The sequence below is a fragment of the Gallus gallus genome, chromosome 2 (genome assembly GCF_016699485.2).
Source record: "Gallus gallus isolate bGalGal1 chromosome 2, bGalGal1.mat.broiler.GRCg7b, whole genome shotgun sequence".
In the NCBI taxonomy this organism is placed as follows: domain Eukaryota; kingdom Metazoa; phylum Chordata; class Aves; order Galliformes; family Phasianidae; genus Gallus; species Gallus gallus.
In genome coordinates, this window is record NC_052533.1 from 83,445,131 (window position 1) to 83,461,335 (window position 16,205).

Genomic DNA, 16,205 nt, shown 5'->3' on the forward strand with positions numbered 1-16,205 from the left:
TGTTACATCACTATACATACATACAACCTGAAGAAGAAACTCATACTTCTTACTACACTAGGTACAAAGTGTAAAAAGATACCCTATAAATTCTTCATAATCCTCATACCCTGTAAATTCTTCAGCTGTGAATCCACAAAAATTTCCGCTAGCTATTGTACTCCACATACCCTAATGCTACTCAGCATATACGGTCTGCAATCCAGCATCTCTTCTTGTACGTGGATTTTGTTTGTTCAGATGTTTGGACCCATCTTACTGTGAAGTTGGAATTAACATAATAAGCAGAATACGTATTTTGCAATATTGGAATCAGAAGCCTCAAACTGAGATATCAGCACGCTGGTTGCACAACCCCTCAATTCTCCAACTAAAGCAGGGAAATTACTGCTGATACAGATAAATACAGATGACCGCCAACTAATGGTGGCTGCCAAGATTTTATTTATTTACTTTAAATAGTGGCCTCCTAGCTATTAATCTGCTGGAAAGCTTCCAATGCAGAAAATTTTTTTAAAGGATTATTTCATCATACAAGAATAGAAATACTTTAGAAAACATAATACTCTCTCATTCTCATATATATATACATACAAGAAAAAATATCCCTCAAGTTACACTTCATAATCAACAACACTGACAAAAATCAATCAAGAAACAAAATAAATAACTGCTCCAAAATGAGCTACCAAGTACTGTCTGGAATATTATCTTTCTTCCTACTATATTTTAATTTACAAAAATCATTGGCAAGCAAAATCTAACTAAAGTCATTTTAAGAAAACCAGCTTCACGTTTTGTCCATTAATTTCATTACATAGGGTAATGAAACACAATACAAGCGTTATTCTGTATCACAGAATTTTCACTTTGTCCACTGACCGTTAAGAAGTGGAACCTCATGCAGCAGGGAAACTGAAATGCAATTTCCCATAAGCTGAAAAGTCAATATTGATCCCTTTGAACACCAAGTTTGACAGCGGTATCAACATTTATCATTACCTCTTTCACTGGCATCATCAACAAGTACAATTTCTTCCAGCATATGTCGTGGTGACCGGTTTATCACACTATGAACAGTTCGTAGAAGTGTGCTCCAAGCCTCATTGTGAAAAACAATGACAACGCTTGTTGTGGGAAGGTTGTCTGCATACACCTTTGTTTTACAACTGTAAACCAAAAAGGAAAAAAAAAAAGAGCATTTGTAACAATCAAGTTAGGAATGCAAGTTTGAAGCTTATTTCTAAGTAAAACCACACAGTAATTTATATCAATGCCAATGAAGTGTGACAAAAGGTGGAAAAAGTGCACAAATTAATATTTCCACATTAAAAAATCCTTACATTTATGTATACATCTAGTATTCCACCCTGCCACACAGAAAGGGAATCTTCATGGAGTAACCAGTACTTGGAATGACAGACATCCACATTGCCATCACATACAGCTAACAGTATTTATTCCCTCTACTAGGATATGCAATGCTTCACAAAACAAATATACAAACTCAAGGTGCTCATATAGGCCTGCATAACCTCAGAGGGCAAGGGGTAGCCCCAGTACTATTACAGGGTCAGGGGGGGAAAAGGGATGAGAAATGTACAAGGTAAGAAATGGCAAACTTGAAAGAGACCACATAAATAAAGAACATATAATGAAAAAGAAAAAAGTAATTCATAACTGTACAAGAAAAAATTGTGGGCACATTTGACATTTGTAGCTTCACTCCAACAAAAAAAGCTTTTATTAGATCCCAACTCATTACACAGAGCCATTCAAATGCAATCTGTTTTAAATATTATTAAAATACGTTAAAAAGTATTTTTGACTATCACCTGTGGCCCTACTTGAGAGTCTGAGAAGTAAACAGTGCATATCTTTAACCTTAAGTATAAAAACAATACTGAAGGAACAACCTGTCAATTCAGGATTGTGGTGTCAGCATCTATTCCCACCCTCCGGAAGAACTGGTGACACCATGAACACAAGCCAAAAGCAGGCACACAGCATGAATATTTTATTTGCTATCTAACTTGGTTAGCCAGAGAGCTCGAAGCAAGAGCAGCTCCCCTAACATGCAAGCATTTTGGCTCTATGGTAGTGACAAAAACCCTCAGTGAGCCTAGATCCCAGATAAGATGAGGTATAATTTAAGTCTAAGTATAATTTAGGAAGCATCTCAAAGAGCTTCTGTGCAATCATGCTTCTCCTTCTGAGAATTGAAACAGCAATATCTTTGAAACAGGCACTATCTGTCCTCAATATTAGACTTGTCTACAATCACAGCTGACTTTAATTATTCATTACACCGAAGCAAGTGTCAAAATCTTTAGAGAAAACAGTCATATCTCTGTTCTTTTTTATTTGATTCATGCATAAAGAAAATTTGTGAAGTATGTCAACTGACAAAGTATTATTTCTGTGGTATCACTTGAAAAATAAAATAGCTTTTGGCAAAGACGCTTTGATTTTTCAGATGGCAAATTCTATACATGGGCCAAATATTCTTTTATTTTTCACTTGTTCAGCCCATTTTGTTGCTTTAAAACCAAACCATCAATATTTAATTCCTTCTACAGCACTTCTCCCTAGACCAGAAAATGAAGTATCTAAGTGTTGACTTTCAGCCTCAGTAGAAATGTAAATCTTCCAGTCTATCGTATAGTTTTTAACAGAACATTTGTAGAAAAGCTGAGAGAGATCTGTTTGCTGTACTCCATAAGAAGCCATAACAACTCATTCAACAGGTCAGTCTTCCTGGGGTGGCCACAGGATTTGTCATTGCAATACTACATTTCAGATCTTCAGCCTTGCCTATCTTGGTTTTATGGAAGATTTTATTTTACTGAGTTCTAAAAGAATGAACTGGTATAAAAAAAGCTAGCCACAGACTAGTACATTTATAAAACATTACACTGTCCTTAGTATAAAGATACCAGAATCTTTAAGATCCATATTTGAAGGGAAACCTTTTAGCCCTAACATGCCTGAAAGGCATACAGAAGGTTGACGAGAATCCCCTCTCAGGCATTTCCACTGTCCATGACCTGTAGAAGCTGAACATGACCACATCCCAGACTTACTTATTGTAACCACAGCCATCAGCCCTTTCTGCAGTAACAGTTTAAGAGTGACCTATGCTGCCCTGTCTACTAATATTTAATAGACTCTCACAAGTGGCAACACAAGTTTGTTTCATAACAGTATTCCTTTCACCTGCCTTTCTATACATACTTTGTCAATATATTTGCACAGATATTTGTGAGTAGATAACAAAAAAGAAGTTTTTAATTTTCAAACTATTGCCATACGCTACTTTCCCCGAGGAACATACTGCTGAAGAACGCAAAACAGAAAGAGAACCGTTAACTCAGAGCATCGGCCCTCTATGTAAATCACATTTTATCTTGAGTACCAAACCTTTAAATTAAGAATCCTTTTTGTCTTTCATTTGAAAACAAATTACCTCAGAAAGGGATTACTACTGAATTTAAAATGCAGCATTTGTTTCAACCAACAGTTAAGCAACATTAGTAGCAGAACATAACCATCAAGGGTATAACACACAGGGCATGAATTAAGGGAAATTTGAATTTCAATTCGCTACTAATACATTATGTTCCTTTAGTTGGATCATGTCTCAAATAGTTTTAAAATTGAGTGCATAATATCAGGAAGGCGTACCATCTCCAGTAATTTAATGAAGACTCCAAACAGCAGCTGAGAATATCTACTTCACCTGAAATGCATCATCCTTTCCTTAATCTACAGCATGCATCAGGCAAATTCTTGGCTAATGCAACTCCATATATTATTTAGAGTGTGGAAACCCCCAGAAATACTAGATATTTTAAATGCAAGCAGTGACTTATTACCTTATTACTTAAAGGTACAGAAAAAGAATAGGACAGATTATTTCAATACGATCAAGAAAAAAGCCTGCTTAATCTCCATGTGTTGACATATACTTTCCAATGAACAGAACAGTGAAGATTCTCTTAATTCCATATCAAGTCTCCTTCTCAGAACTGGAATCACCAGCTTCAGCCTCATTAACCGTGTATTCCTCCCTAATGTTTCATCTGTTGCTCTCGGGTAATGAGAAAATGAAAGTGGATAAATCTCATTTCCAAATTGATTTTCCGAGATCTTTCATGTCCCATCAAAAGCAGATTTGAGGAAAAAATGAAGTTTACAAGCATTGTGTGAAACTCAGGCCTGACCTCTGTCAGATGCATGTACATAGGCACTGTTGACAAAATTTCACCTTTTTTCAATTTAGTGCCATATATTCAGAATGTTTTGGCCCGCTGATTACTCCTAGGCCTGCATTTCCTCAAGAGCACAGGAGGGTAGCGCACTGGGTCCAAATCCTTCACTCACCCAGATTTATGTCTAACGCACTAAAAGCAAAAGAAGGATGACAGATCACAGCCTATCTGTGGATAACATTGCTAACAAGCAGCAACAGCAAAAATAAAATTAGTCTAACGCCCTGCAGCCTCATTTCAAAATTTTAAACTCATTACAGAAGTTTCTAAAGTGGAAGGCCAGAAGCAATTATCATTTATGTTTTTCTTCTCTACCATCACCTTTTTTTATGAAGACAGTAATTGAATCATACATAGAAGTTCTATATATGTTAGACAGGGAGGTGCATATAAAAAAAGGAAGATACTGTTTAGTGTATTGTATGTAGCCACTTGATAACAATCTGAACACATCTGAAAACTTCTGAATAAACTGTTAACCTCTTTTCTTTCAGTTCAGGCTATAAAGAGTCTGTGGGAGACATTACAAAAAAATAACCTCAAAAAGTCAAGTATTATTTGAATAGAATTGCCTCACTTCAGTCATTAAATCAGATTTTCAACGCTCTTTAACCATAAACTTGCAAGGAAAGAACTTCCAACTCCTATTAATCAGAATATTAAAATTCCCATTCCATCTGACAAGATAACTTTGGTCAAGACATAAACACCATTGTAATACTTTTAGAAGCTGCAGATCCTAAGACTACAGTTGAAGCTTCTAGTTGCTGGTTAAGAACGATAGCCAACATGAAGGACATTACTGTTAAAAGAATTAACTGCACGAAGTTTTGGAAGGTGGTCTTTTTAAATTTTCAATCTATATAAAGACATATACATAAAAGTATACAAAAAAATCTACAGTTTGCTAACATTTAATTCACACAGCCAACAAAAAAACCCAAATCTTCTTAACTCAAAACGTGTAATAAAAGATTTTTAAAAGAAAAATGGAAAAAGAACAACGTAATTTTATCTTCAAGTAAACGTAAAATGGACTGTTCAGGGAACTTCAAGACCTTATGAAATGCAAGTTTTCCAAAGCATCTAAACAGCATTCATGATGCTATTCATGATTGCAGATGAGCACCTCATTATTACCAGGTCTGCCAAAGCTGGTACCAAAGTACTTAGTGCTACCAGCAACAAAATTCCAGACATCTGAGCTTACGGCTTATTCTTTTCTATACCTTTTGAGTATTAGCAATGCCTGGGCCTTCAAGATGCTAAGAACGTTCATTTTGCGTTACCTACAGCACCACAACCATTTACTCTCAACTCTAATTTACAACAAGCAGAACTGGGTCTCTTATCTCTTATGCTAGTGAAGGAATGAGGGAAATATACTTCGCCACTGCTGAAACAGAAGTAATCTCCTAGAGGACCTTAAACAACCCTTCATTTAAATTCCTCAGAATTTAAATTCTGATAACCATCCTGCTCTGCTTAGTGCCCAAGACCAACGAGGCCTACCTTTCACTGTCCTAATGTCACCTCTTTCAATTTAGTGTTGAGATTATCAGAGAAACTTAGATATTATCTTAGAAACACAACATTGCAACCAACTCATGATAATATTTGGCATTTTATCAATACTATAACGCTCTATTCATAGAATAATTTTGAGAAATTATCCTTACAGCTCGAGTGCTACGTGCCATACTGTCGTATATTTAAAGCCATATTTCCAATATTAGAAGCAATCCATTTGCACACCCTTTGAAATCATGCTAAATCTTTTTTGGAAGTAATGTAATAAAATGGGATTTGGTATGAGATATATAAGATCTATCAGTCTATTTGCTAAGCTGAAGAACTGCTTTCACAAAAATCTGCAGACATGGTAGAGATCTCGTGGGAAATCAATTATATACTACTATGATGTCTATGCAGAAAGAGACTACTAGGACCTAAAACCAAAAATTTAGTAGACTTAGGCAGCGTCAAAGCCACGATTTGGTATATGCAACATCAATTTTACCAGCATTCCAAGAGAAGAAGGCACAAGCAATACAGTAATTTACAATGGCTCAGAAATAATAGCAGCAGTTAAAACACTGGTGTAACCCTTGTTTTCCAAACCCAGAGCACCCAAGCAAAAGCGTATCAACGAAGGACAGAGATGAAATGCAAGCGCAAGTATCTGCTGTGCACTTCACAGCTCAGATGGGAAATCACACTAGAGCTCAGACCAGAGCTCATATGTGCAGTATGCTAATGCAATACAGATGCATATTTGAAAGGAACAACAGAGGGGAGTGAGAGGAAATGAATTTAGTCATCTTACAGATGTAGTCCAAGCTTTTACCTTGCACAGTACAAACAACGGTTAAAAATAAAAGCTGCAGTTACAAATAAAGTGCATCTCAGAACTTAAATATGAGAAAGGAAAAGAGTATTAGAGCTGAGGTTTTGAGGAAACGCTGTACAACACAGTGCCTAGAATAAACCTGTTTAATACTGGTGGTACGATATAAAAAACATAATCTTTAGTATTAAAATGTACTCTGGGAAGCATGCATAAGTATCTTCAGGCTTGAAAATAAACTTAATTTCTATTGAGGATACTGAAGTTAATGCTAGATCACTAGAGAAGAAAATACAAACTCCTGCTATAAAGCCTCAGGCTCTAATTAATAACGGCCCCATCTTGCTGCAGTGCTGTGGATCTATCAGCACTCAGTTGTTTACCTGCCCATCTGCCTAATGTTATAGTCTGCAACAAGTTAAGGCAACAAAGCTGAGGCACAGCCCTGCCCAATGCAAACACTACTCCCTCCTTAAATCACAGGTGAAAACATGTTGGAAAGAAGACTGAATCACCCCGAAGCTGCTGATACTCACACATTTCTGGCAGACAATAACATCTCCGTAAGCAGAGGTGGTGGAAAGAGCCAAAATATTGCATCAACAATCACCAGCATTCAAATCAAGTGATGCTTTTCTGGTAAACAGTGACTTAAGTCCTTCCTGTACATCAGCAGCAGCCTTACAGCATCATCGTAAAGAAGAGCATTAGTAAATCTGCTTCCATCATAAATTCTTAGAATAACCCACTGTAACTGAAGACAACTAAGATGGACAAAGCTAATATTAAAAGGAAACAACACAGCAAAAAGGGTTAAAAGCAGTATTTCTGAGAAAGATGGAATTGCTGACCAACAGAATATGCCACAGCTCTTTTTAAGCGCACATACCCTGCATACAACCACAGCTGTAACTTGTGGCTGCACAAAGAGAAAGTGCTGCACAGAAGTCTGCGACAAAACCTCACACTACAGAAGAAAGCTGCTTCTTCCAATCAGATAAGAACAATTTGTTTCAAAAAGAGGTCTTCACTTCTATAATACATATCACAACTCCAATTAATCTGTCTGAACTGATGACCTGAATGCCAGTAATTCTTATTTAAGCGCTTCCATCCAGCCTGCTTAAGTGCCTTGCCCTCAATAGCATTGCGTAATTTACCTGCCATCCTTTCTTCTGCTTTCAAAGATTTGTATATAAGAAAGGCCGTATTATCTCATGATTCAAGCAGAACTCTTCTTTAGATCCTGGAAACAAAATCCAAAATGGTCCTTAAAACCATTGTGGTTACAGAATTCAAGCAGAAGTTCACAAAAGTAACAACCTACAGCTGAGTGTTGTTCTAATCAAAGTGACCACAGGAAAGTGCTTTTGGAAGTAAGGGAAAAAAGAGTTCTGTCCTCAAAGACTGAAATTAAACTCAGTTCTCTAGCCATATTATTTTCCATACTTAAACTATCAACTAGAATAAAGTTCATGACACGGCTGCTCATCCAAAAATGGAAAAGTCGTAACTAAGAATGAGACGGTCAAATCACTGTGTATGTGTACACACCTACATAATTGCATGCGTGTATATGCCTATAGGCAAAGACAACAATGTGCAGGAAGCATGCTCGTTTTTGAAGAGAAAACTTCTAGAAACTTTATAAAGCTTCTCTAGGAGAAAGATTTATAGCTGACTTCTTCTAATGTGAACATTTCAAACTGCTGATTCTGTACCAGGCCTGTAACAACCTAAATGAAAACAAAAGCCAGATGAAAAAGGCAAAGAAATGTAGCTGCTTTGAAAGACAACTGTTAAACCTTCAGAGCCTCACAAGCTTTCAGACTTATGGTGGGACATTGCTGAAATTTACACTGCTTTTCATGGGATCAGCAGATCTTTGCAGATGCCAGACTAATTAATAGCCTGGATTTGTAGGTTGTAACACGAACATAATGTTGAACAAACTTCTGAAGTCTTCCACCATCATCCTGACAACGTAGCTCTTTTTGATTACCTTTTTCTATCACCATGGCCCAAGCTAAACAAACTTCACAAAGAATATCACAATTTATGAAACTATTTAAATCCCCATGATTTTATGGGGATTTTTGCACACACCTCCCATTGCAAAGTTTCTTTTCTCTATATTCCACCTAAATAGCTGCAGCCCACAACCGCACCCTAAGCAATAATCTCCCCTTTCAACACCACAGTTTTAGCCCATCTCCCTCTTCACAGCAGATCAGGCAATCACACAGCTGTTGGGTGCCACTGTTGCTTCCATTTACTGACCAACAAAATGCACTCCCCCAGCCCTGGGGAATGCAAACCTCCACTCAGCCAGTGAGCTGCAAGGCCACACAACTGTTGGATCAGCTTCAACAGAAGTAATGCTGAGACTTTTGGCTGCACTCAACTATATACAATACACAATTTACACCCGATGATGTACAACGCGAAGCCACTCCCTTGGCTCTTCTCCTGAATTAAAATCATTAAAGAGAGCCCTTCTTCACAAGGCTCATAACAGACAAGTCTTCAAGCGTTACCATTAAAAAACAAACTACAAAACTTAATATATTTGAGCTCCAACAGCTTACTGTTGCATGAATGCCTTTACTAGTTTTACCTTTAATAGGTACATACAAATCAACTATTTTCCTCACACGAGGGTTATGTAAATTTTAGGAATTTGCATCATATGATTCAACTACCCATCATCTTTCCAAGAGATCTCAGCCTGCACAGCACAATATCCCAGTGGAAGCGCCAGTGGCAACCAGCGCTTAACGCTACACAACGCTGCGTTGCCCAGCTATGCCTCCATTGCTTCCAGCCTTGATCACCTGTGTTTGGAAAAGTAGGGAGTTTTGCACACTCTTTTCCAGAGCACAGAGGTCAGCGCTAGGATAAAAATCTCATGCCGGGGACCCAGATATCTCCTTAAATGTTCTGTATGTTCCACAAATCTTTAAGATCTGTGTGACTACAGGCCTGAAAACCTCAGCCTTTGTACACGGTACTCATTCTTTGGTTTCCAAAGTAGTTTCAAAATCACCTTAAGTAGAACTGAGATCAAACATAAGCCATAACACCACACAAAGTTCATGCATTTAACCACACTGCTTTCCAGCCTGAACACTGAACTAAAATAGATAGGCACAGCTGAATGCATGTTTTAGTCACCGACACCTATTTCAGTTGTTGCCTTCTCATCTTCAGCAAAATCAAGGCAAGACTCTGCTGCTCCTCATCACCCAACATTCTACTCTTTGCCGTCACGTCAAACCTACAGCTGTACACTTTCCTGGCAAGTGTGAATCATATCCCACTTTGATGACTGATTCACAGACCAGAATAAGACACGCTTACAAGAAATAATCTATTAACAACTTAAAACCAGCCCGCTATCCCCAGCTGCTTGTTCCCCACACCGACATCCCTCCAGAGGTTGTGGCCCCGGCAGTTAGGTCAATTAAAATAGCATGCTCTGATGTAGATTCATGGAAATATCCAAGTTTTTCTCTATTAACCCACCAGAAGCGTAAGTAGAACATATACTCTTGCAGACACAGAAGACTACCAATTCAGTTGTATCTCAGTGATTTTAAAGGCATCTATTTGCCTCAGTAATTTGGTGACAAGTAGTAAAAATAAGTATCAACATATAAATAAGACTAGGGCCCAGCTCAGCAGAACTCAGATTTGAATTTGTGCAGACATCTGATACAGAGGAGTTCCACTAAGCTGGACAAGTGCCCAGAAGCTAAAACAGATCACACACTATTTTTTCATTAAGACACAAAATTTCTTGGCCAAAACAAATGTGATTCCCCATGTGGGTTACGTACTGAGATGAAACAGCGAACACCCAGATGAAGAAGCACAAGACAGAACACAGACTCTGTACAGGTAAGAGAGGCCTTATGGCTGTGGGGGACTGAGCAGTGGATTTTGGCTGGACTAGAAATTAGTGTGAGTGATAACACAGACTCCCTTGGTAGCTGCTTTCCGTTTGATGGAATCATAGAATGGCCTGGGTTGAAAAGGACCATAATGATCATCTAGTTTCAACCCCCTGCTATGTGCAGGGCTGCCAACCACTTAGACCAGGCTGCCCAGAGACACATCCAGCCTGGTCTTGAATGCCTCCAAGGATGGGGCATCCACAACCTCCTTGGGAAACCTGTTCCAGTGTGTTACTACCCCTCTGACACTAGCATTAAATACATAAACAAACTGGCCTGCCTTGGCACACCTAACTTCAGTAGCTCTTCAATGATTAACTAAGTGTTTGGCAATCCTTTGATGTCCTTATTTCAGACGAACTGATGCTGGCAAAGAATTATAGGACTTGAAATGGTCACATCTTCCCCCTACACCACATTAAAGGAAGCAACCCACAAAACTCAAGAAGAAGAAAACGACACAGTGAACATCTCAGCTTGAGCATATCCCACTTCTTCAAAACTTGACTGAAAGGAGTAGTGGCAGCTGTGCTGTAAGCATGATATGGTGAGGCATGGTTAGATGGTCAACCACTCTCCTTCTCAAGAACTATTTCCATGTTAGCAGGGATACAGACAGAACAAGTTACAGCAGAAGCAATTCCACTAACACAGCAGAAAGCACTTCTGACCATGTGAATATTTTGATTAAACAGATAAATATTTGTGTAAGGCATACACATAACATTTGGGCATACTTATAATTTTCACAATTCTGAAAATGGCTAGAGTTCTGGAAAAGTCATATTAACCCACTCATACAGATTAAGATGCTCTTGCATTGTAAACACAACATTCTCAGATTTGCTCGAGAAATTTTAACAATCCCCAACCTCTTAACTTGCGTGACCTCAGAGAATACATACTGAGACCATGAAAAGAACTGTTCTAAAAGACCATTACTTCATCAAAATCTACTAAAAATACGCACATGAAGTGGATATTAGCTATTTATAACAACAGAAAACAGAGCTCTGCCCTGAGACTTTGCCTATGATTTTACGCTAAGATTTCATTCTCATACAGAAAGCACTGCAATACATTTTTTGTCCATCCAAACGTAAGAGGTGAACAAACGTAATGCGACTAAATTTATAACTCACATCTTAGTGCACAACACAGTAACTGCAGCGCATGACCATGCATACAAGGAAAGTGATTAGAGCTGAAACTAATTTTAAGACTGTAATGTGACTTCTCTACAAAAGGTTGAACGATGCTTAGCTAATACAATTGTAATCATTTATAACAATTTCTCTTTCCATTTTTGGTTAATTCAGGGTCTAGACTTAAAAGATCACAATCAAGCCAATGTTTTAAATCCACACGTAAGGAATGTGTTTCCTTAACTTTGTACTTACACTACAGAAATAGCAGAGCACATGCAAGCAAGTTTTCCAATACGAATGCTGATAAACAGATGTTATTTAATTTCCTCCTTAGTTCCAGGATAATCATGAACGATTATCTCTGTTTACCTTCCAAATTAACCAACTGCTGTAGCTATCATTTCCCCAAAGTTTTGATAATTCATTCCATTTAGTTCTTCCAAAAAAACAAAACAAAAAAAAACCCACTAAACCATACTGAAATCATCATGAATTAGCATTCCAGCTGTGACAAAAGTCTCCAAAGGACCTGATGATATTCCTTGCTGCTAAGACAAGATTAGAATGTTAACGAGAAGTTCTCACCCCCTGTAAGCCGCCATTTTACAAAGAGAATTCCTTATCATATAGCAGGCGTCATACAAGGGGCACGTGCCACATATGAAACTGCACGAACACCAAGAGATCCACTGCCACATTCTAACCATGATCAGAGCAATAATGTGAAACAAGAAAAAACTCCAAAAAAAACACAGATCTCCCAGTTTCAAAAGGAAACCCTACAAGTTTATGCCTTACATTCTTTCACTATACCAAGAAACAGGCAAGTGATGACCAATAAATTTGACTAACGGTATAACTAAAAATCAACAGGAAGTTGCACTGGTTGTAACTCAGGAGATCTTTTTTTTTTTAAGAGATCCAGCACAATTAGTAAGAACACCAGCACACGATGGAACTCACACACTACAAAGAACCACTCGAATCATTGCTCCAGGCAGAGTTACATATAAAGCAGCTATTTATCACCCATTAAAAAATGAAAAGCAGTCAGAGCTTCATCTCAATCCTAATATCATCCTGAAAGGTAGGAAATGAAAAACAAATTAATCCAGCATCTAAGCCTTGTGTATACAGAAGAAATAGCTGACCTTCAAAAGAAATAGATTTCCCATAGCACATAATTCTTGAAGAAGAATGCAGATAATTGATGGGCAAAATCTTATTTCACAAGCTCTGTTTCACTTGAGAGTCCCTTTCCTAAATAAAGGGGGCTCGAGGTGGGGAAGCCATCAGCTACCTGTCCAGATCAGCCCTAAGAGAGTAAAGTAATCTTAGTTTTATTTAAAACAAGGCTATGATTTCCTTTTTCATTATGACTCAAATAGCTTTGAAAGAATCAATATTTCAGAGGTGAGATCAAATATAAACTAGATGGATATTAGCAAACATTATAATGCAAGCTAAATGAGGCTTTGAACATTTCATTAGGCAAGAAATGCTTAAAGTATTTATTTCTCATCATCATATCTTTTCTATTTCATACTATGTAGAACTTTAGTCTGCCTCATTAAAAGTAAAGCATGAAGTTCTCAAAGAAGATATTTCTTCTTGAAACACCAGTTCTTAAGTGAACTTTGTTTTCACTCAGCCAGATTAATTCTAATTTCCTGAACAGCATTCAGACTTGTAATCAGATTCACTGTTAAATAGCACTGAAGGAAACCGGTCTCTGCTCTTAAAGCTAATTTCACCTAAGTACTATACGTACAGGAAATCGCACTCTCCATTTACATATATATTTTTAATACAACACATATTACTTACCCTTCTAACCGGACATCAGGTAAAGATCTGTTGAGTGCAATCATTTCACTTGCCATTAAGTTAAACTGGTTTATTTTAAACATTTCTTTCATTTTTTCTTGCTCCTCTTTTGGAATGACCACAGGCTTCCCCATCTCTCCAGGTCCTTCATGTGGTTTTTGTATGGGTTCTGGAACTAAAAACAAATACAATATTAGCAACTACTTCTGTTTGTTTATTTATATTTTATTTTACATATTAGACTGTTCTTGCTTTAAAATGGAGTTCTAAAAACACCAGGTTTTGTAATGAAAACAAATCTTTATAGCTGGAAGTTTAATGGAAGCAGCTAAAAGCTGCTCTTAGAATTACGATTCATTTGAAAATAACAGTTATGTACCCACCCATCACCATGCTCTGGAACAACAGATATTTATGCAACTGAGTATTCAATCTTAACAGAAACTGTTGTTTAAAACAAAGAAAATTGAATTTCAATTATCTGACCAAACTGACGAGGGAGAAAAAGTTAAAGAAAAGGGATTAACATTTTCAACTTTTTTTTTTTTTTAAGATTTCTTTTAAATAAAAACATTTAATAAGGCTAGTTGTTAAAAGTTCTTTACCAGTATTCATTCACTTTTCTCCCGAACTATTAAAACGTTCAAATATTCCATTTGGGATGTATTCCTACAAGTTTTTACAAACTTTAATGAACAAAAAAAACAAACTAATTTAAGTCCTAAACAGAAGAGCAGGAAATAGTTTCATAATTAAGTCATCCTTAAAAATAAAAAAATAAAATGTCCAAGACTTCCATCCTTGTTGAAACACTGAAGACATAACATACAAACACACTAATACTTAAAATACATACATAGACACACGCACAGAGACCAGTAAGTGAAACGAGCTGCTGGTTTGCATTTAGCATTAACCAGTTACAGCCATAATATGTTCCATATGAGGTATTCTCTTTTTCAAATATCTGAAGCAACGGCACTAAAGCAATAGCTTTTAGCAGAGAAAAATCCTCCAACCACAACGGTGTTTTCTTTGTACCACGTTCCCCTTGACTGTAAGCTGAGCTATATAACACTAGAAGCTGCCAGCTAACCAACTGTACACTGAAAACTGAAAGAATCAGTATGTCCAAGTATATACTAAGCAGGCTGGATTTAGGCACATGCTTTAACCATACTCTAAATCAAGTCAGCTGCTTTGCCTCCGTACTTAAGAAAGTACAGCTTGAACTTCATCGGTACAAAAGCATCTAAAATTGCTGATTTGCAATTGTGTAAACACTTGAACTAGAATTTGTGCGCTCTTAGATGGTAATTAAGATAAAATAATAGCATAAAATTAGGCAATTATTTAGGCTTAGTAAAAACAATGCGCGTTACATTATCATCACTGCATTTTTATTAAATTTACAGCACTCAGTTATTTTCTGTTCAGATGAATCTACATGACTGTTTAATAGACTCAAAATCTATTAGAATATTGTTATATAAGAATGTTTTAGAGTATTAACAGAGTTTTTCAACATACCCAAGAGTTAATTCCTTATCCTAGAATATTTCTGATTTAGAATAAAAAATTCTGCTTTATTTACACATTCACTTTTCTCATAACTTGGCTAAACCAGCTCACCTGAACTGAACAGGTAGATTAACTAAAAATTGAGATGCTAGTTTAACACATCTATGACCTGAATCTAGGCGTATGAATTCCACAAATTCAATAGAACAACGCTTAGGTTTCATTAGTAAATACATAATACTTGATTTCAAGCTTTACCTAAATGAGGTATTCTCTCCTATCTCCTGTAGAAAAAGCCAGCAGCCATTAAACAAACCCACAGGCATTTTACAGAACACAGTGAATACAAAAAACAGGACAACTTGGTGTGCAAGCATAGAGATAACTTTCCAAGAAGATTTAGCCTTTGGCTCTCAGGCTTCTGCATTTATAGTCACCTGTTTTCTCACAAAAGAACAAAGTTCTCATAAATACAAACAAAAAACATTCTTGCACAGTGACTAATACACATACCGTTAAAAGAAAGCCCAACTGCAGCGCTCATTTGTCCACTAGCTATGGAAAAATTAATCTTTCCTGCGAAGGAATGCTGACATGTACTGATGACATAATTAACTGGCTGTTAGGTTATACTTACAAGTTTCAGCCACAACGGAGAGGATGAGTAAAAAGCTTAAACCCGTGACTAAATCACTAACTTGCGTAATCCTCTGTCCACCAGTGTCACTTTAGCTCCAAAGACCTATATGCCTCAAAGACCATTCCAGCTCCCCTTTCCACCATCACCTCCATCTAGTCCCCTTATGGCCTGGCATGAACCCTTCCCTTCCCACTTCACCCTTTTTTTCATTAAGGGTGAAGTGTGAACTTCACCCTTTTTTTCCCCCTCATCTCCACTCAGGCACCATTTCAATTAGTAGCCTTCCACACCTGCACCAGTCACTATCAGACATGAAGCCCACTATCATGTCCATCTTACAGTTCCCTATAAGCATCACCTCTGACCTTCCCCAGGCTTGCCAGTGATCATCGCAGAGCCCAAGAGTATCCAACAGCCCTACAATCACATTCTCAATTGCCTTCTGACTCTGGCAGACTGAAAAGATCACTTGAGTGGTCAGGCACTGGAATGGCC

The 16,205-nt window shown here is 37.3% G+C and overlaps 1 protein-coding gene across 4 annotated transcripts in view; it reads right to left on the reverse strand.

Moving 5' to 3' along the window:
- GALNT1 (polypeptide N-acetylgalactosaminyltransferase 1) overlaps positions 1 to 16,205 on the reverse strand; it is a 74,641-nt gene that overhangs the window by 22,911 nt on the left and 35,525 nt on the right. For all 4 annotated transcript variants that reach the window (XM_015282326.3, NM_001006381.2, XM_046924528.1 and 1 more), the window contains 2 exons: positions 13,550 to 13,724; positions 1,003 to 1,169 (listed from right to left, as the gene is read on the reverse strand). In XM_015282326.3, coding sequence (XP_015137812.1) covers positions 1,003 to 1,169; positions 13,550 to 13,724 — 342 coding nt within the window. The remainder of the gene's footprint in view (positions 1 to 1,002; positions 1,170 to 13,549; positions 13,725 to 16,205) is intronic.